The sequence below is a fragment of the Gorilla gorilla genome, chromosome 9, assembly GCF_029281585.2.
Source record: "Gorilla gorilla gorilla isolate KB3781 chromosome 9, NHGRI_mGorGor1-v2.1_pri, whole genome shotgun sequence".
Lineage (NCBI taxonomy): Eukaryota > Metazoa > Chordata > Mammalia > Primates > Hominidae > Gorilla > Gorilla gorilla.
This window is the reverse complement of record NC_073233.2, coordinates 136,705,941-136,727,048: the sequence shown is the minus strand read 5'-3', so window position 1 is coordinate 136,727,048 and position 21,108 is coordinate 136,705,941. Positions and strand designations below refer to the sequence as shown.

At 46.0% G+C, this 21,108-nt stretch overlaps 1 protein-coding gene across 2 annotated transcripts in view; it reads right to left on the bottom strand.

The window, feature by feature from the left end:
• The window catches only part of FLI1 (Fli-1 proto-oncogene, ETS transcription factor), a 120,012-nt gene that overhangs the window by 19,295 nt on the left and 79,609 nt on the right, over positions 1–21,108 (bottom strand). For both annotated transcript variants that reach the window (XM_063693670.1, XM_004052416.5), the window contains exons 4-5: positions 20,147–20,350; positions 11,104–11,169 (exon numbers count right to left, since the gene is read on the bottom strand). In XM_063693670.1, the coding sequence (XP_063549740.1) occupies positions 11,104–11,169; positions 20,147–20,350 (270 nt within the window). The remainder of the gene's footprint in view (positions 1–11,103; positions 11,170–20,146; positions 20,351–21,108) is intronic.

The window sequence follows — 21,108 nt, the reverse complement described above, 5'->3', positions numbered from 1 at the left end:
GTCTTGTTCTGTTGCCCAGGCTGGAGTGCAGTGGTGCAATCTCGGCTCATGGCAGCCTCGATCTCCCGGGCTCGAGCAATACTCCCACCTGAGCCTCTGGAGTAGCTGGGACTATAGGAACACACCACTACACCTGGCTACTTTTGTTTATTTTTTGTACATATGGGGTCTAGTTGTGTTGCCAGGGCTGATCTTGAACTCCTGGGCTCAAGTGATCCTCTCACCTTGGGTTTCCAAAGTGCTGGGATTACAGGTGTGAGCCACTGTGCCTGGATGGTTTCTTAAATTCAATTTATTGAAATTCTTATCGATAGAGTGTTACTCAATATAATACTTTGTTTTCTAAATCTCTTGTTTTCCTTTATCCTTTTAAATGTAGTATTAAACACAAAAGGATATGTGTATAATTATAAAGCGTAACAATGAAAAAAAATCTGTGAAACCACCACAAATGATGCTTCCTATACATTGGCCTTTCACTAGAATATGTCTGAAGCCCGTTTGTCTCCATGTGGCATGGAAGAAGCTTCCTCTCTGTCTCTCTCTCCAGGGATGGATAGAAAGAAAGAATTTGACTGATAAGCATGGACAAAGCATGTTTCTTTTAAATACTTTGCAGCTCCATTACCACCGCCCCATCCCACCCGGCAAACAACCTCTTTATAGTGGAATTTCTAAAATTCTAAATTGCTAGATTGCTTCTTGAAATGCAAATAAGATTGATTGCACTGGGTCAGGCTCCTGATTTTTTAGATGGTAGCAGGAGTCAATAGATGAATATATCTTAGCAACTAGACAACATCAGCTACTTGGGGGAAATGCATGATGGGGGTGGTAGATGGAGTAGGAAAGGGTCATTTTGGAGCCCTTGCCATTGCCTAGGTGGGGAAGGGACTACAGGAACAGGCTCTCTTCTGTTTCTGTTTCATACTAGCTTTGTGATTCAGGCTTAACATCATACCTGTGATTCAGGTAAAATGGGAATAATCATAGTGCCAACTTAACAAGGTTTTATGAAGGATAAATGTGAAATGAATAGGAAATTTCTTGGCACATAGTAGGTGCTTAACAAATGTTAGCTCTTATTGTGGCTGTCTGGGGCATAAGTGAAGAAAGGAAGGTGGAATTGAGCAGAAGGTACATTCTCCCTGCAGCGTCACCTTTCCTCGGCTTGGCGTGTCCTCAGCCTCCTCCTGATGGGCAGAGACCTGAAGGGCCTGTGGAGTCCAGTTGGCAGCAGGATCCTGCGGTGGTTGGGCCAAGAAGGGGCTCTGGTGCCACCATCTTGTGACTGAAATCTGCTCTTTATCAGTCTTGCTTCCTTGCTCAGGGATGGGACTGATCACAGCTTCCAAGGAACCACCCTGGGGTCCCATGCAATGGAAATTTAGGGCAGGGTAGGGAGGAAAGGCAATGCCACACCAGCAGCTGCAGTGGATAGAGCCAAAACATCCACCTTGTAGAAACATCTCAAAGGGTTAGTTCTACACCAGACTGCTGGGGAACAGTTTAAGGTACTTTGCCTATTATTTTCATCCATCCATCCAACAGTCCCTACCTTCAAGACGCTTCCCGTCTCACAAGGCAGAAGACTGCTGGGCTAGAATCTATTGAATGCTGTATTGGTAAAACAGTGGGTATAAGCAAAGCATCCTGGGGAAGGGTGGACAAGACCGTAATGAGGTGATGCTGTCTGATCTGACCACGGCCCTAAAGGGTGAGTGCGGTTTCCTAGAATATGGATTGGGGGTGGGGACTGAGATGGATGAAAGGTATACCTGGCAAAGGGAGAATGGGGAAACATTATTCCAAAGTGTGGTTGAAGATAGAGTAGACAGGAACCAAGTCATGTTTGAAGGACAGGTCTTTGGGTCAGAACCTAAATGGGCAAAGCTGTATTACTGAGCAAAACTATCACACCTCCACGCTCCAGGGGGATCCAGACAGTTCTGGAACTTGTCTCTAGCGGTCCCACAGAGCTGAATCGGGATGGTCTTCCAATAGGAACACATTGAAGGGCAGGTGATCACCTCACAGTCCCTCAGGTTATGGTGGTGACTCAACTGGGTCTGAGTAATTAAAAGAAACCCCAGGATGGCCCTGCTCCCAGGCAGAAGACAGGCTCCTTTGAACTCTAGGTGGTCACCCCTAGTTGTGCCCGTGGCCTGCACAACCTCTGGTAGCTCTGAGGACATCTGAGTTCCCTCCACAGTGAGATGTATGGTGATGCGTTTCATTAAAATAATCCATCAATTAACACAGAAACTGGGGAGAATGATCATTGGGAGATATTGTTGTTTGTGTCTATTTCAAAAGAATCCTCAAAGAAGTAAAACCTACATACACAAAATTCCTCCTCTGATGGAATAGGCCCACCTCTAATAAGGCAGTGGACTGATACTCAGTCTTTTGCCTTATTATCCTGGAACAAATTTACACTTGTCTTAGGAAACGGGCTAACTGTTTCCAATAATTTGAGGAAAGTGTGTCCTAGTCACTGTGTGAGCCACACGTGTGCAATAGCAGTTCGCACAGCACACCCACGAAAAGAAATAACAGTCCTTTTACTTAGAGAAAGGAAGGATAATGGTTACTTAGAAAGTGTCCCAGACAAGCTGTCAAATTGAATTCAGAGAGCTGGAGTCTGACTCCAGGACAGGGCGGGCTGGCTAAATTCCCGAGGGATTGGGGTTTCCTGCCTGCTCCAGCTTAGAGACAACGAGTCTTTGTTTCCAGTTCTCTCGCTCTCCCTCCTCCCCCGATCTCTGTTTCTCTCTGTCACCCTCGTTCTTTCTCTCTCTCTCTCTGTCTCTCTCTCTCTCTTAATCTCTCTCTCGTGAAAAAAAAATGCAACTCTCTGAAGAGGGTCAGATAGAAAGCAGATAGAACATTAACTCAGGAATTTCAAAGGAAAACAGTTTTTAAAAAATAAAATAGAGAGAGCAAGCTACTGTCTATCCCATAATTATAAATCTTGTCTTTGGACCACAGAAACAGCGCACGTGCACACACACACACACACACACATGCATGCACACACACACACACATCCAGCAATCATCCCTGCTTTTGCTAAGAATGGCTTAGGCACATTTCATCATAAAGGAAGAACATATAATGACAATGTTCTTCACAGGCTCTCCTGTGAGGCCACGGTACCCTCCAATTTGAAGTGTGTGTGAGCTGACGTAGATGGGGCCTGTGGGGCCACACAACCTGCTGCATGAGAGATGTTATTTACTCCCTAAAAATAACAGGAGATTACCTCACAATATTACAGGCCTTTTCCTTTGGGTACACATGTTCCAGACCTAGCCCCCATACGCTGCACTCTACAAGGCAACACACACAGCCCACCTCCACACTGAGCACCAGCTCACGCCCTCCTGCACAGACACACACACAAGGCTGCCAAATGCCCGCCTTCCCAAGTACCGCACCCGGGAGCGCATCAGCCTGACACAGGCAGTGCATATCGCGAGGGACAAAGATGCCATACTCGGGAAACTCTTCGCCCGGAGAAATAAGGCAGAGATGTCTTGAGGCATTTTTTGAGTTACGGAGAATTTCTAAGATATATACAAGTAGAGAGGAAAGTCCAATGAACCCTGAGGCCCCATCACCCTGCTTTAACAATCATGAATTCATGGTCAATCTTATTTCAGCTCCATGCTCACCTACTCTGCCCTCCCCGGCCCAATGATTTTGACACAAGTCCCTGGCTCTCCGCTCCTTCGCTGAGCTTCCTGTCTCACAATGAAACATCCAACTGCACCCGGTTTTCTAGGTTCCAGGAAGCCATGGTGCACAGCTTCTAGCCCAGGCTGTCTTCCTGAAACCCACATCAAACACCCAGGCCTCAGTTATTCCTGCAAGGGCTCACCTGGGCTCCTGTCTCCAAAACCCAACTTGAAAACTCACACACCCACCCCAACAAACACGCTGGTTTCCTTGGTGCCTTCCTCCTTCCCTTTGCTTCAATATCTATTTCCAGCCCTGCCATGCTGCAGCTTGCTAGAGGCCTCCATCTTTTACTACGACCTCTAAAATCATAAAGGACATCCACACAGGAGCTAAATGCAGGGGAAAATTGAAAGACGTGGTAATATACTTGAATTGCCCTCACTCCAAAGCACAGTAGTTCCTTACTTACTTAGCTGTCTGTCTCTCTGTTTGACTAGAACCTGCTTGAGGGTAGGTCGTGTGCTGTGTTCACCATAGTTTCAGGGCTCAGCCTGGTATTCTTTTAGAGAAGATTCTCCATAAGAAAGAAATGAATGAATGGAGGAGAGCATGAATCACAGAATTTAGGTCAATTCCTGACTAAGGTATCATGTATCTATAATATCTGCCTACATAGGAATAAATGTATATATTTGTCTTCACTCCCTGTGTGACCATGGCTGGGTCCACACCTTCTCTGGCCTCAGATCTCTCCTGTTCTATAAGGGATTTGGAGAAGATGTTCAGCTTGAGCATTAATGATTTTCCATCTCTTCATTACACTCAGAAAATTTCTTGTGTGTAGCATGCATTGTTGTATTTCGATTACATGCAGTTTTATATTTCCTTCATATTTCATAGGTGTGTCTCCCTAAATAGTTGTTTTTTTGCTTTGTTTTTTGAGACAGAGTCTCACTCTGTCACCCAGGCTGGAGTGCAGTGGTGTGATCTTCGCTCACTGCAACCTCCGCCTCCCGGGTTCAAGCAATTCTCCTGCTTCAGCCTCCCGGGTAGCTGGGACTACAGGCACCTGCCACCACACCTGACTAATTTTTTATTTTTAGTAGAGACGGGGTTTCACCATGTTGGCCAAGCTGGTCTCGAACTTCTGACCTCAGGTGATCTGCCCACCTTGGCCTCCCAAAGTGCAGGGATTACAGGCATGAGCCACCATGCCCGGCCCCCAAATAAGTTTTAAAGCAGCTTGGCTATCTATGTATAGTATCCTCCACGACCCTTGGTACGGTGTTAACATCTGGTAAACCCTCAAAAATATTGTAATTAGTGGGATACTGTAATTAGGAGGCCAAGGCGGGCGGATCATGAGGTCAGGAGGTCGAGACCATCCTGGCTAACATGGTGAAACCCCGTCTCTACTAAAAAATACAAAAAAAAAAATTAGCTGGGCGTGGTGGCAGGTACCTGTAGTCCCAGCTACTCAGGAGGCTGAGGCAGGAGAATGGCGTGAACCCGGGAGGTGGAGCTTGCAGTGAGCTGGGATCGCGCCACTGCACTCCAGCCTGAGCGACAGAGCGAGACTCCATCTCAAAAAAAAAAAAAAAATTGTAATTAGCTTTCAATAATAATGTTAATGACTATTAGAATTTGTACTATAATAAATTAGAATAACAATTTACTATCCTTATTATAACTTTTATTGAGCACTTATTGGTGTGTCAGACACTGTGCTGATTTATGAGTTTTACATCATCCCTGAAGGGCACTACAATTATCATTTATACATGAGAAAACTGAGGCAGAAAAATGTAAGCACCTTGTCCAGGTCACAGTCTGAGTCCAGAGCCCAAGTTTTTAATCAGTATGCTATACCGCTGAAATAGGAGACCAATGCCCACCTTAGGTAAATTGAGAGTATTAAAGAATCCTTAAGATGTTGTCAGATGCTTGAATCAAGTATGCTGAGATAATGATTCCAGAAGCAGCCTAGAGGAAGGACAGAACACACCAAAGGCCCGGACTTGAGTCTTGTTCTGCTTCACGACCTGGGTGCCTTCTAAGGAACCCTGAAATCTCTCTGTGCCTTGTTTTCATTATCTATAGAAGGGGGATAATAATACTACCAGCCTTCTCATCTCATGGTGATGGCACCAGAGGGCACAAACGGGATAATGGATAGGAACGTGCTTGGCAAACCCTACCAGGCTGCCAAAATGCTGTTGTTACCATGTACATGGCTCCTGCCACCTAGGACTCTCCTGGAGAGAAGCCAGCCTCTCGTTAACATGGGCTTCAGCACCAGCCAGGCATTTCACTCTAAGGGACACAGAAAGGTAGTTTCTCCCCTCTCTTTTCCATACTTAGCATGCAAGCCGACAGACTTTTTATCCATCAGCCAAGGCAATGGCTGGAGATGGCCATTCCGCCTGCAGTGGGGCTGTGGTTTTCAGTTTCCGCGTTCAATGGCAGTCCTGAAAGGCTCCAGGCTGGGGCTAGAAGCTCAATGCTCCACAGGCCCTTGGCCGGTTGATGAGTTCCAGGAGTTAATAAACAAGGAACTCAATATCCTCTGTCTTTTGGAAAGTCAGAGGTATTTAAACAGATTCAGCATGAGGAACTAAGGAAATGAGGGCTTAGGCATGCAAAGAAGCTCTGAGGAAGAGATGTGCTGATTGTTGCACACTGCTGGGCCAGCTGAGTGTGCTGGGAAGGCCTCCGGCAGGGTTTGCCCAGAAAAACAAAGGGAAGCTCTGACCTGGGACCAGGGCAGACACACGCACATCTGCAGCCTGGAGGACTGGAGAGAACAAGGTGTGGAAAGTCAGTAGCCCTGGCTCCAGGACTCTTATACACTTGAAAAGGCCCCTTAACTTCTGTAACCCCAGTGTCCTTCCTATAAAATCATGTTACCAACACCATATCTACTTTTTAGAGGACTGAATGAGGACACGTCAGAAAGAAATTTCTGAGATGTACTAACGTACAGTTGTCAAAATCAGTAATATCATGCATCAATAAAATCAGTCATCAATGACAATGACAAAAAACTAATCAAGATCTTACAGTCTCTTCACTTACCTATACCTTTATCAATATACCAGTAGGGCCTGCTATTCCTTTTCTAGGACAATCTGGGTCCAGACAACTGCCCAGTGTGTCTCCTAGAAAATCTGGAGTAGCTCTAACATGGGCCTCATTTCTCTCTAGTTTGTCTCTGTTCTATAAAGCAGGCTTCTCTAGCTTGGCTGCAGCTTGGCTTATATGAATAACCCGGAGAGCTCTAAAACATTTCCAGTGCCCAGGAGTCACCCTTGGAGATTCTGAATTAATGCATCATTTTTTGGCACTTGGGCATTAGTATTTTTTTATTTTAATTTTTGCATTTACAAAATTTTAGTAAAATATGTAACATAAAACTTACCATTTTAACCATTTTAAGTGTACAATTTAGTGGCATTAAGTACATTCACAATGCTGTGCAACGATTACCACCATCCAGCTCCAGAACCTTTTCATCTTCCCAAATGGAAACTCTTACCCATTAAACATTAACTCCCTATTTCCACTCCTTGCCGCGCCTGGTAACCACCATCTACCTTCCGGCTCTATAAACTTGACAGTTACCTCCTATGAGTGCAATCATGCAATGTTTGTCCTAGAGTCAGTATTTTGAAAGATCTCCAGATGATTCTCTGTGCTGTCAGAACTAAGGGCTGATGCCAAGCATAAGTTGTGTATTGGTTCATGTTTGGAAAGAGAGAAGAGTTTAGGGATGAAGATGGAGCTGACAGTGGGAAAACTGCATGGACAGAAATCAAGTAATGCAAAACATTCACATCTTTGCCCAAGTTACATTTAGGCTAGGTATTGCTTTTGCAGAATGGCAGCTGGAAGAGAAAGGCTGTATTTGTCAGAAAGTGAGGGGGTTCTAGTCTAATCCTCTAACCTGGTTTGAGTCCTTGCTCTGCCATCTAGTAGCTGTGTACCCTTCAGTGAGTCACTTAATAGTGCTGAACCCCACTTTCTTTGTCTGCAAAATAGAGATAATAATATCTACTTCAAAGACCCAGTGCTAGGCTCCAAAGCAAAGCATGTGAAGGTGTCTGATATATTCCAAAACCCTTTATAGATGACAGTTGTGGCTGCTATTGTAAATGGATAACAATAGCTTTTATCCTAGTTTATTTTTTTAAGTGCCTTAGCCTTGATAAACTAAAGGTAGAGCATAACTGCTCTAGCTGGATCCAATCCATGTCCATAGAATATTTAATTTAAAAGGGCTTAAAGATTGTTCTAAATTAATTTTTAAAATCTACTCTTACTTCCTGGGCACAAATAACCCCTAGAGATTGCAGCCATTTTCAAGAGACAAGCTGGAAGGGTGATTATATAATTTTAAAGCAAAAAGCCATTCTAATTTGATAAGTGCTTTGAAGACACATTAATAGACAGCATCTCCTCAACTTCCTTGCTTTGTGCTTGATGCCAGCACCTGCCCTTTGTGGACTGCACCAGTGTGCACTCACACACAGACAAACGCACACACACACACAGCTCTGGTGCTCTTGATGAACTCTGGGTTTGTTTGGGGCTGTGTGTGTCTTATTCAAAGAAGATGGAGCCAAGGTTGCCTGATGTCTTCTAATAGCTAATAGATAGTGATTAGAGCAGAGCAGGAGAGCCAGTGAGAGGTGGGGAGGAGGCAGGGAGGATAGAGGGAGGGCTTGCTTAGCTTTGTCTTGCTAATGTACTTTGTTTTGTGTCTTGATGGGTCGTTCAGACAGATTCAGACCACCTCACAAGGGGAAGGCATAGAGGAGCAAGACAGCTCAAGTGGAGAGCTTTACTGGGGACAAAAGATGCACCTGCAAAGCGCAGGCTTAATCGTCTCTAGAGGCCAGGCCCGATGTTGGGAGATAAATGCCGGCACCACCTGAATGAGGTCCTGGCAGCGTGTGTTTGCCTGGATACTACAGTTAATTCATTTCAGAAGAGGGGTTGCTACCCAGCAAGAGGGAGCTGCTCCTGCAATAAGCCTGAATGAGCCAGCAGTGTTACAAACGTCCTCCCTGAACACAAAAGGGCCAAGGGAAGGAAATGTGTATGGCAGGTAGAGGACACGGCTGAACAATAAGATAGCAGGAGGAGGAGGAGGAGGAGGAGGAGGAGGAGGAGGAGGAGGAGGAGGAGGAGGAGGAGGAGGAGGAGATGGTTAGCAACACATTTCAACTTGGCTAAACCAGTTTCTAAACTAAACCCTATATCTGAAGCCCAATATCAGAAAATATTTCATTAGCTCTGCTTCAGAGCCTCACTGGCTAATTCTGATGTTGGTAGCAGGTTGTAGACTGAAGTGTTGGAGAAACTTACAAAAATCCGAACTCAGCAGTTCAGAGGTTAGGGTTCCTCCCATCCCTCCCTTCCTCCTTCCCTCCCTTCCTTCCTTATAGCCTTGCTTTTCTCCCTCCCTATCTTCCTTCCCCTTCCCTTCCTTCCCTCTCTCTCTCTCCCTCTAGTCATTTTTTCCCCTTCTTTTTTCCTTCCTTCCAAAAAGTGGATCCCTATCCACAAATGAAATAAAACTCAGTATGTAGAACATATCAAAGGACAGTGGCTCTTGAGCCCTCACAATATGAGCGCTCCTGTCATCTCCTTAGAGGCCAAGATCTCGAGTCAGGGCTGGCCTCTTGCTGACAGAGTTCCTCTCTTTCGTTCTGCAGGAAACTGAGATTCAGGGCCTGAAGTGATTTTCTCACAGGAAGCCAAAGGTGCCCTGACCTTCAATCTAATGCGTTTGCCACTAAAATATATTTTCTCTCTTACAGACATTTGCAACAGCATATTAAAATAGGCCAAAAAGTGAAATCTGACTCACAATGTAGAATGAATCCATAGAAATTCAGTGTTCATGACAAAACTCAAGAAATCTGATTTGGAAAGGAAAAACAGTGGCAGAAACAGGACTGGCTCAGGGTGGGACAGGAGAGAAGGAAACAAATGAAAAACACAAATGTTTAAAAGCGGATTCATTATGTTGTATAATTCTTCCACTAAATGTTCTGGTCATTATTAAATTATAAATTGTTAACAGGAAACACAAAGTGCTGTGTGATCAAAGTTGTAACCTTGGGCAAGACAGCCAGCTAGTGCCTTTGGCTCTCTGTTTCCTTCACACCCCATGTGGATTTTAAGCCAAATGGTCCTTCCCTTAGAAGAGCCTTTGTTTCTCTGAAAGATTTTGCAGTGCTGTGCTATATGTAACTGATCCTGAGAACTTCTGCCTTTCTTATATATTTTGGGGAGGGTGAGATAAAGAAAAACTGGGGACAGAGAGTGAGCCAAGGAGGACAGAGAGCGAGCCAAGGAGGACAGAGTGCCTGCCACACTCTTATTATTCTTCAAGCTCCTATTAAAAAGTCCCCTCCTCTGTGGAATTTTTGCTATGCCACGCAAATATTTTTTCCAGTCTCTCTCTGGTTCCTAATAATTATTTGTTCACATCTTTTTCTCCTTTAAACCATGTACTATGAATTATTCACTTTTTTCAATGCCTGAAATCTAACAGTATCTGAACCACTCCTCACGATGTTTCATAAAGACGCTGAGGAATTCTATTGTGACACGTACTAAAATCTTCACTGGCAAAAATCATTTGCCGAGGAAGTTTTCTTTCTCAACAAAACCAAACCAAACCAGACCAAACCCTTAAGCCACTACTTTAAAAATGAATTGACATCGCTAAAATTTTTTTTGAGACAGAGTCTCGCTCTGTCGCCCAGGCTGGAGTGCAGTGGCGCGAACTCGGCTCATTGCAGCCTCTGCCTCCTGGGTTCAAGCGATTCTCATGTCTCAGCCTCCTGAGTAGCTGGAATTACAGGTACCTGCCACCACGCCTGGCTAATTTTTGTATTTTTAGCTGAGATGGGGGTTTTGCCATGCTGGCCAGGCTGGGCTTCGAACTCTTGACCCCAAGTGATCCACCCACTTCGGCCCCCCAAAGCGCTGGGATTACAGGTGTGAGCCACCATGACCAGCTGCTAAAATTTCTTAGGAAGAAAACCTTTAAAGGTAGACTTGCTGGAATCCTTGAACTCTTCATTTCATTATTTTCATCAGAGAAAACTCCCAACTTTCAACTTTGAAAGTAAGCAGCATTCATTTTTTTCTAAAAGTAACATGTTTTCCTGCATGGAGTGACAACTTCAAGTTGTATCTTTGTGATATTATTACAAGATACTGTAAAAACTTTCTTTACTGTATTTTTGCAACTGGTAGCACAACTGGCGAAAATCTTTGGCTTGTCTTTGTAGGAAAAGTTGAGTGGAACAAGCAAGCTGGTTTTCTGCAACAAGCTTAATGGCATGGGACTGTGTCATGTCTGGTACAGAAGAAAATTTTAAGTGCACAAAAGAACAAACTTACCTTCTTTGACACTCAGTCGTGAGGATTGGTCTGTGTGGGAGGTTGTATTATAGGCCAGCAGTGAACCTGAGAGGCAAAACATAAACAGGTTATAACCAAAATGTTCTTCTGAGATCAAGAGTAGGAGATGACATGAGGAGGGAGTAGAAAGGGAAAGAGATGGGGAGAGGGACAGAAGACTCCTAGGAAGAAAGGAAAAGCGAATGGAATCCATTTGGTTGGAGACAATCATACAGGCCTATAATAGCTTTATGGAGTGAAGACACAGAATACTTTGGAATGAAATGCTCTCTGGGGAAACAAACACCACGCCCCCTAAGCTGCCATATTCATAGTTCTGAAGCGCTGTGGTCTGTGCCATAATCATGATAGGAACACAGCATTGAGAATCAGTAAACCCGGGTCTGTTCCAGTTGTTATTAACTCACCATGTGACAGTTGGTGAGTGACTTGACATGTCTAGATTTTGATTTTTTTTCTTGAACTAGAGCAGAGGTTGGCAGATTTCTTCTATCAAAAGGAGATAGTAAATATTTTGGCTTTATAGGCTAACTACAATCTCTGTTGCACAGTCTTCTTAGTTTTTGTTTTGTTTTGTCCATGGGCCACTTTTGGCCAGATCTGGCCTGCAGCTTGTAGTTTGCCATGGCCTGGAGGAGAAGCCAGTATCACTCCTTCCTGCTGTGGTATCCTCTGGGTTTATGTACATATGGGTCCTTTCACAGGTGAGGGTAAGGTGCACAGGTATGTTACTGGTGGAGGGGGCAATGGGAGTTGGGAAGGAGGTGAGTGGTAGTATTCCAATAGGAACTTTCGCTTCCCTTCACCTATGTCTAAGAGCATGCACTGAACCTGAGGAGTCACGCGTTGAATTTTCTGTAATCTCAGAATGCTGATATCCAATCTTTTCAAATTAAACTTCAATGCATACCTCTTCTGTACCCAGCACTTTGAAAAAACAATTTGTTGTTACATGTAAAACACATTCTCCCTTCTTTCCTAAAACTAGATTTTTTCCTTTGTTTAAAGTGAATTCAAGGTTGTATTTTGTGAAACTTGGGCATTTTTGCCATTCTCTTTGAGATTCTCCTAAGGAAATCTTAAAGAGCCCTTGAAACGAGGGCTGGGATCTGCTTTTACAAAACATACCATAAGCTCAACACATGTATTCGAGGCTAAGAAAATTCTTCTAAACAACCCTTTTCCCTGCTCCCTGTGGCCGAGTGGACTGGCTTGGGTGCCAGGGGTGGGAATGGGCTGTCAGACACACCCCTATTTTTAGTCTCCAGTCATGGAAGGGATGCAGAAATGGAGTTGCCGCCTCACCCAGCTGTGGGCGTTTGGTTGTGCGCCTCAGAGAAAATGTGTGCACTACCCAAGCCAGACGATGAGGAAGAGAATTTATTCATTTATTTTTTTGAAACGGAGTTTCGCTCTTGTTGCCCAGGCTGGAGTGCAATGGCGCGACCTCAGTTCACTGCAACCTCCGCCTCGCAGATTCAAGTGATTCTCCTGCCTCAGCTTCCCCAGTAGCTGGGATTACAGGCATGCGCCACCATGCTCGGCTAATTTTGTATTTTTAGTAGAGACGGGGTTTCTCCATGTTGGTCAGGCTGGTCTCAGGTGATCTGCCTGCCTTGGCCTCCCAAAGTGCTGGGATTACAGGCGTGAGCCACCGCACCCGGCAGAGGAAGAGAATTTTATAAGAATTGTCCAATTGCCTAGAATATGACTGTTAGTTCTAGCTCTGCAGCAGCTCCAGATGAAAACAAGGAGGGGGATGACAGGGGTGGTATTGAGCCCGCTGTATGCCAAAGTGTGGCTATGTGGATGCCATTTTAGAAATGAGACAGTCACATGAATATAACATCCAAGAGCCAGCTACATTTGGTTATTCCATGTTCAAGAATACCAATGACAAAGTAAGGCTGGGACAAGTTCCTGTTAATAGTCACACACCAAAAAATGATGTTTTGGGCAAAGATGGACCACATATATGACAGCGGTAATAGTGTATTTGTACTGTATCTTTTAAATGTTAGATGCACAAATACTTGCCATGGTGCTACAGTTGTCTACTATATTCAGTACAATAACATGCTACACAGCTTAGTAAGCTAGGAGCCACAGGCTGTAGCATACAGCCTCAGTGTGTAGTAGGCTATGCCATGTGGGTTTGTGTAAGTACATTTTGTGGTATTCACATGAAGATGAACTATCCTCATCATGAAGCAAAGCACGACTGTATGTTTATTAAGCAAAGGAGACTTTAAAATTAGACCTGCCTCTTATCACTGACTAGCTTTGTGCCCTCCACTGATTTCCCTCATCTCTTTGAGCCAGCAGTTTCTCATCTGTAAAATGGGCTAACACCACTCAATGGCATCATGCAGATTAAATCAAATAATGCATGCAATGTGCTCGGAATGGACCTTGGCTCATAAGTGTTCCATAAATGCTAGCTATGGTCGTTACTATTTTTACATCCTTTCTCCCACAGATGTCACAATTACATACAATAGTTCTCTTTATACATGCGTTTACTGAACATTCGTCTTGTCCTCTGATTAAAGTTATGAATGGGTTCTGCTGCGATAAGAAATAATCCGGCATGACTGGAAGGAAGTGAAGAAATGGAACCAAACGTTCGGAGGGAATACAAAAAAATCCCAGAAGTAGGACCAAGAATGCTTGCCTCTCTGTCCCTGACGTTCTCTCCCTCAGGCTGAAACCTCACTGCTGGAGCAAATAAAGAAAAATGATGGTCTCCGAGGAGCAAACTGCTTGAGTCATTAGTGCAGATGTAGCCGAAAGCACGAACCTTAGATAAACCACATTTATTAAATTTCCCCGTTGGTGAAAGTTCTTCTTTGGGCACACATGAATTCCACAGGAAGCTCCCAGAAAGCTGAGAGAAAGGGTCATTTGACCTCTCCAAACCTTGCATGAAATGCATATTTCATGGCAACCTAGGAAAGGGATTTTGCCCTAAAGACTGTTCTTGGTTCAAGTTTCACTCCTAGAAGGAGAGGCTGCCTTCCCCAAGGAGGGGCTGGTTGGGGGCATCTGGCCTCTCTCCCAAGGGACCTAGATTCCCTCCTCTTCTCCGATTTCTACTTCATTAGTTCCCCAGGCTCTGTTTTCTTAAGGAACTTGTTCTGATGCAGGCAGGTCCTCCTGGAGTCTGGCCTCCCTCTCTGTGGCTTTGGACTGCTTTCTCCTGCCTTGAGGCTCTTTCTGGCCTGACCCTGCCACAGGCCTGTGCTGCTGAGCTCCCCCTCCTTCCCGATACCAGCACATCAGGGTAAACAGGCCACGATGAAGAGGGGGGGCAGGGGACACAATGCTCCCTGAACATGCACGGTGTGCCAGACGCTTTCCATCTATTCTCTCACTTAATCCTTGCATAAGCCATACGGAGCCAGCATTCCCTTATTCCTTTTTACAGATGAAAGGAGCAACACTCAGCGAAGTCATATCATTTTCCCAGGATCACACAGCCAGAGAGTGCAGGAGGCAGGAGCCCCATCCTGGTCTATTCACAAAACCTGTCCTCAATCTGGCAGATCCTACCGCCTCCAGGCTAAATCGTAGAAACAGACAAAACTCACCTATGGGGCTGGGAGGCAGGGTGGTGGTTAGTTTTGTGGAGGAAGCGGTTGTGGGGTGGAGAGAGGGTACAGGGGGCTGAAATTCTACTCCTTGGCCGGGGAGGTGCTTATGGGAGTGGGTGGATTCATGTCACGATAATGTCTCAAGTAGCGCACTTCATGATTTTTGCACTTCTCTCTGTGTTATACTTCAGTTCAAACTGAAGTATAAGATTTGCCTACTTGATTATTTGTAAGTTTCTGTATGTGTGTTTGTATGTATATATTTGTATATGGGTGTGTATGCATATACATGTATCTATTTATTGGGGGCATTTTTGCTCTAAAAAGCACAAAGTAGCTCCTGCTGAGAATAGAATGGCCTTCCCAAAGTGCAAGCATGGGGAAAAGATCATTTTCCATTCCATGTTTGAATCCATGTGCTGCTAGAGACAGTACCTGGATCTGAAAGGAGAGGGAAGTGAGCAGTGTGAGGCTTTGCAGGTGTGGGGTAGAACCCCACCAATCACGGTTTCTGCTGCTTCACATTCCCTCAACCTAACCTGCTTTTCATCGGGGGCACCTGGGTCAGGGGGCACAAGAGTCCCAGTGCCAAAGCCTTTGTCTCCTGCCTCGCTGTGACCATAGAATTCACCAGTGCCCCCTCACAGCCAGCCTATTGAATCCAGGTCTCTCTTTTCTCTGGGCTGCACTGCTGTATCAACAGCTCTGGCTGAGTGTGCAGGAGCGGGAGGGTGTAAGGCTCTGGGCTCTTTAAACAACAATCCTGGCTGACTACTGGGTCCAGGGAAACCTGGCCTTTTGTTCAGCTGGCATTCTGTTCTCCTTCACCGGTCAAACCCAGGCCTGGAAGTGATAAGATTGCACCAGCTTAATTGCCCAGACCCAAAACCTCTGCCCGACCATCTGAGGCTGCAGGTGGAAAGACCACAAAATGCAAAATGTGTTTTCCATTAAAGTTTAAATTAAAAATGGGAATGAAGATAGACACCTTTTCCGTGGTCTCCCGGTCGCGCAGTATATTTCATTCTTTTGAGCAGCCACTGTTTGAAGACGCAGTTTCTTAGTGTTTTTTTTTCCAGGTCAGACCCAGATTGACATACAAAATCAACTTGTTTGTAAAATTTAAAAAAGGCTCTTTTTCTTCCTACCTCCCCGCCTCCCCCGGGGCCTCGGGGCTCCCAGACATGCGCAAACTCCCCCCAGCGGCCCTGCGCCTGAACTGCCAGCCCGGCGCCCTCCGTTTCTTCGAGGTCCATCCCCGCCTTGGCCTGAGAAGGGACAAATCTCGTTCCCGCAGCAGCTGCTGCGAAGGCTCCTCTGCCACACGGGGTGTGTCTGGGAGAGATACTGGTGGGGCCGACAGTCAGGCCCAGAGAAGGACAAAGTTAGCGTGGTGATAGGTTTGGCTTAATCGGCCTCCTTCCAGGAGGCCACAGGAAACTTTTTGGAAAGCATTTATCTCTTGGTACAAATGACAACAGAAAATGCTGTGGGGGAAGTGGCCGGGCTGTCCACGTGGAAGGCCGGGAGTGAGGCTGCCTTGCCTGTGTGGCGCAGGCTGGCTTGCTGTCTCCAGGGCCGGGGGAACGTCGGCAACGCGAGGCCAGGGATTGGGACTCCAGAGGCCCTAGTCTGAGATACCAGGTGCTCTCAACCGGCTGGATGCCTTTGAACCAATTTCTGAAGCTGTCTGGGCCTCAGTGGGTTCAGCTTCAAAATGGGTATTGTAGATAGTTGTCCACAAGGGGGCAACCTTTTTTCCTGTGAAGACAGAGCCTCGGTCTATCGCCCAGGCCAGAGTGCGGTGGTGCGATCTCAGCTCACTGCAGCCTCCCCCTCCCGCATTCAAGCGACTCTCCTGCCTCAGCCTCCCAAGTAGCTGGGATTACAGGCGCCCACCACCACACCTGGCTCATTTTTGTATGTTTAGTAGAGACGGGGTTTCACCACGTTGGCCAGGCTGGTCTCCAACTTCTGGCCTCAGGTGATCCACCCGCCTTGGCCTCCCAAAGTGCTGGGATTGACAGGTGTAAACCCTGGAGTTTCCCAGGACTCATGGGAATTACCCCCAAGAACCGTGGCCACCCCAGCCATCACAGTCCTCCTTGCATTTCCTGTGGTGGTGGCAGGGAGGGGTGGGCGCCTGTGTGGCGTGTGACACAGCTCCTCTGGCACAGCTGACACGCCCAGGTGTGAAGAACAAGCACCTCCCTAGCATGCCTGGCCATCAGACAGGGTCTGTAGGGGCACAGGGAACTGCTATTTCTTCTCTACCCTGGAAAATAGATTTGCATTTAAAATGTAAAAGTCTAGCTCCCCTCCCAAACCACCAGAATAAGTAGTCAAGCACCTTTTGTGAAATGTAAATTTGATGCCAAGGCTTCTTATCCTATGAAGTTTTCCTTTTTCTAGACTTTCTATAAAGCCCAGAAAGATTAGATCAGAGAAGTGCCACCAACTTGGACTCTACTGACTTCCAACCAGCCACAGTCTCAGGTCCCCGATTCTGCTCTATCAACTTTCCTTCACCCTGCAGTACTTCCTCCACCGGAGTGAAGGATCTCAGCTATTTTCCATCCATCTCTTGCTAAAGTGGAAATATCTGAGCCCCACCTTCCTCTCCAATAAAAGGACAAGATGATAAAGCACAAAGAATCAGCACCCTCTCCCCTTGCCTTGACTCATTGCCTCAAACTCTCCGCAAGCACTGGCCTTCCTCCTAAGCACAAAACATCCACTGGAAGTCAGTCTGGAAAAACAATAAAGTGTTTGAAGGCTTTAAAAGCGTTTAAAGTGCTGGTTGTCACGGGGGAGTTCCCAGCAATCCAGAGCAGAAACAGAGCAGACACGATCGCCAGCCCATGGCCTCCTGCAGGCGCTTAGCAGCCAGCCACCACCTCACACTAGAGGGTCCCCAAGGCTGGAACCCCAAGGTAGACACCAATTAAAAAGCAGCATGAATCTAAAAGCCTTTTCCCTGACAGTGGATCATTTTAAGTCTAGGTTCCTCAAAAGGATATTTCAATACCATGTTGGGGCAAGTTTTTTTTTTTTAATTTAACACGATTATTTTAATTTTTTGCTTTCGCAGGCAGACATGGTTTTTCTATCAGTGCACAGACCACTTTATAATGAGCTTTTCCACCCAACATTGTATCCTAAGCACTTCTCATGGTGTTTCCCCATAATCATTTCAATGGCAGAACAACTACTTCCCATCTTGTGGATGTACTACTGTTAGCCACCATCCTCAACTCTGGATATCTGCCCTGCATTTTCAAATGTCTTCAGTATACAAGCTGGATTCCACCTCCTCTCCGCTCTGGAAATACGCTCTGCTAATAAGTCCCTTTTGGGAAACCTAATATTTTTATTGATTTGGGGGCACTTTCTGTCTATAAATATTCTTAAAAAGAAAGAAGCAATTTGCTTTTTTTTGCCATGTTATACCCCCCAAAATGCCATCCTCTGCACCTCCACTTCAACCTTGTTATCTGCTCTTCTCCAATAGAAGGTCTCTCTACTGGTGACCAGTGACCACCTTCTCAGGCATTTGTCTCACTTCAGCATCTGTGTTCCCATTGTTCGGTGGCAGGAAGTACTAGGGGGCCTTGGGCTGTTTATGGACTGGTTAGGGCCCCGGGGTCATATGGCATGAATGGGCTTTCCCCACATGGAGAGAATGCCTTGAACATTCTCCCAACAAGGGCATCCGCCAAAGAGTCTTGAAGCACTGGGCCCTTTAACTAACAGTTCAGAGCATGCTGTGTATGCTACTGTTGTCCTCTCTATTCCTGGCAAATGAAGGAAAGGGCTTAGGGTTCCTGCAAACTCCTGCTGGAATCAGGTTGCTTTGCTGGTCTCTCCTTCTCATGCTAACCTCCACACACCCACCCTGGCCTGCCTAGATCACTGCAGGACTCTGTTCAAAGATCCTTATTTTTTAAAATTCCACAAACAGTTAAAAGCTGAAAATATGAATTAGAAAATGCTAATTATCCAAAGCTCTGAAAAACTGGGTGGAAAATTGTCCCCTTTTTTGAAATTGTTTCTTGGGCTGACCTCATGTTGCAGCAAGACTCAGACATGAGGTAATTGCTCCAGAGCTAACAAATACTGCATCATCTACTTTCTCGCACCAGTTACCAGACACCTCGGAAAGGTGACCAGAGAGCACAGAGGCACCAGTGGAAACTGCCAAAGCCAGTTTTTTGATTTTTCATTTCTCCAGCCAGCACGTGTTGCCCCTGCCCCATGAGGAACACTGTTGCTGAAGGGACAGTGGATTCCAAAGATGGGGAGTTAAAGGTCCACAGAACGATGGCAAGCAAACAGAGCTCACCAACCCAGAGCCAGCCAGTCCAGGAAAAGCAGGTCCCAGAGTTGCTGTCTAAGGATCTGAACTTGCGAAGGGGGCTTAAAATCATCAAGCCCCTGTCCAAAGCTAACCTCCTGCAAGACTTGCAGCTGCCTTGGACATTCACAACAAATAGCATCTCAAGGCTGCCCTGTCTTTGCACAGGGCTGCTAGAACGCTCTTACATAGTGTGAGCCCAAACCTGTGTTCCTGTGATCCTAGCACCATCTTTTCAGGCCCCAGGACAATCCTTCCATACTTAGGGGTAGCACTGATATTGATATACCACCTGGCCTGGATTTCCAGCAGGGCGCTTAGGCTGAGGTTACCAGCGGGACTAAAATAATTCCATTCTTCTGCTCTGTGTATATTTCATATCAAATGAAATTCATATCAGACTGATGGGCGCTTGGTGCTAGAGTACCTCATACTAGATAAATCTCTTGGACAACTGCCTGCTTTCTTTCTTAAGCTCGCCCTTTCCAAAGCTCTTTTCCTTTTCTTGGCTGTACCAGAAGAAAGCCTCCAATAGATCCTAACACACCTGCACCTTTGGCTGCTCTTCCTTATCAAGGAAGTGTGCAGATAGCAGCCCTGTCAAATGGGGTTAGGGTGTGCCAGAGTATCCCAAGATTAAGAGGAAGCTAATATGTAAATTATTTTCAACACCTTAAATCCAAAAGCCTTGAATCTAGAGTTTCCTGGAGGAATTTTAAATAATCACTTGGGAAAACACCAGCCAGGGCACCACCCATCTCTATCTATTTTCAAATTGGAATAGTTTCTGCAAAGGCAGTCTCATGGGAAGAGTGTAACCAGCCTCTGCCAGACCCCTCCAGGTCGCAGCTCTCTATTTTTCTCCATTTCTCGTCTTACTTCCTTTGACACTTCAGGATTGGGTCTGCCCCTAACAGGGTCTGTAGGAGCCCACGTGACCTTGGCAACACTACAGGCCCCACAATGCTGCTCCGGCGGCATCTGCCCAACATGAACGGGCAGCACTGACTTCCTCTCCCTGGGTTGGCTCCACGCCGAGCTTCCTCCCAGCCCTGGGTGCTTGGGCGGCACTTACTTTCCCTGAGGTAACTGAGGTGTGACAACAGCACTTCCGTGTTGTAGAGGGTGGTGGCACGGAGGAAGTCCTCCTTGTTCATTTTACACAGTTCCTTGCCATCCATGTTCTGGAAAAAGGATGTGTCGATCTCCATCAAGCTGTACTCCTTTATGGCCCACTCCAGCCATTGCCTCACATGCTCCTGTGTCCACAGTGTGGGGTCTGCAGAGGAGAAGACGTTGTTAGCAAGGACTGCAGGAAGGTAGAGGCTCCCTGAGAGCCTAGGCAGCCTCCCTCACCCCTTGTCCCTCTTTCCTTCCCTTCTCTTTCTCTCTGGGAGAGCTCCCTTCCAGATGGTTCCCCTAGAACACTCATCAGGCTCCATGGCATCTGGCGCTGCCTGAACCACTTAGCACTCCAGGGAGGTGCTTAGCTGCCTCGCTACGTATCCTGACAGAGCACTCTTTAAAGTTTTGGAGAGCAGTTGGAACCTTTGCCTGAGAAATGGTGGCATCAAAATGAAAATAAACACAATTTCACAGACCCCGGGACCAATGTCTCTGGAAACGGGAACCATCTGTATTTTAAGAATATTAATGATTTCATGAAAGAACACGGATCCCTCAGATGGCTGTAGAAAAGAAACAGAGAGACTTTTACTGCAATTCCATCTGTGCAGTTGAAAAACCCAGCGGTGTTAGTCTTGAGCAGAAACCCAAACTAGATTTTCTCCTTTTGAGCACAGCTGTGTAGAAATTTCTACCAGGGCATCCCCAAAACATTTTTTAGATATTTAAATACCCAAAGATGAGAGAAGATTTTGGGGAGAACATTTTAGCTCTTGAGTGAACACAGGTAAGGTAACCACTGAGGCCATCTCTATGGTAGGACACTCATACCTCCTCCTCCTTCTCAGTGTGTGTGTGTGTGTGTGTGTGTGTGTGTGTGTGGTGGGGATGTTGCACTTTCAGCACAAGTGA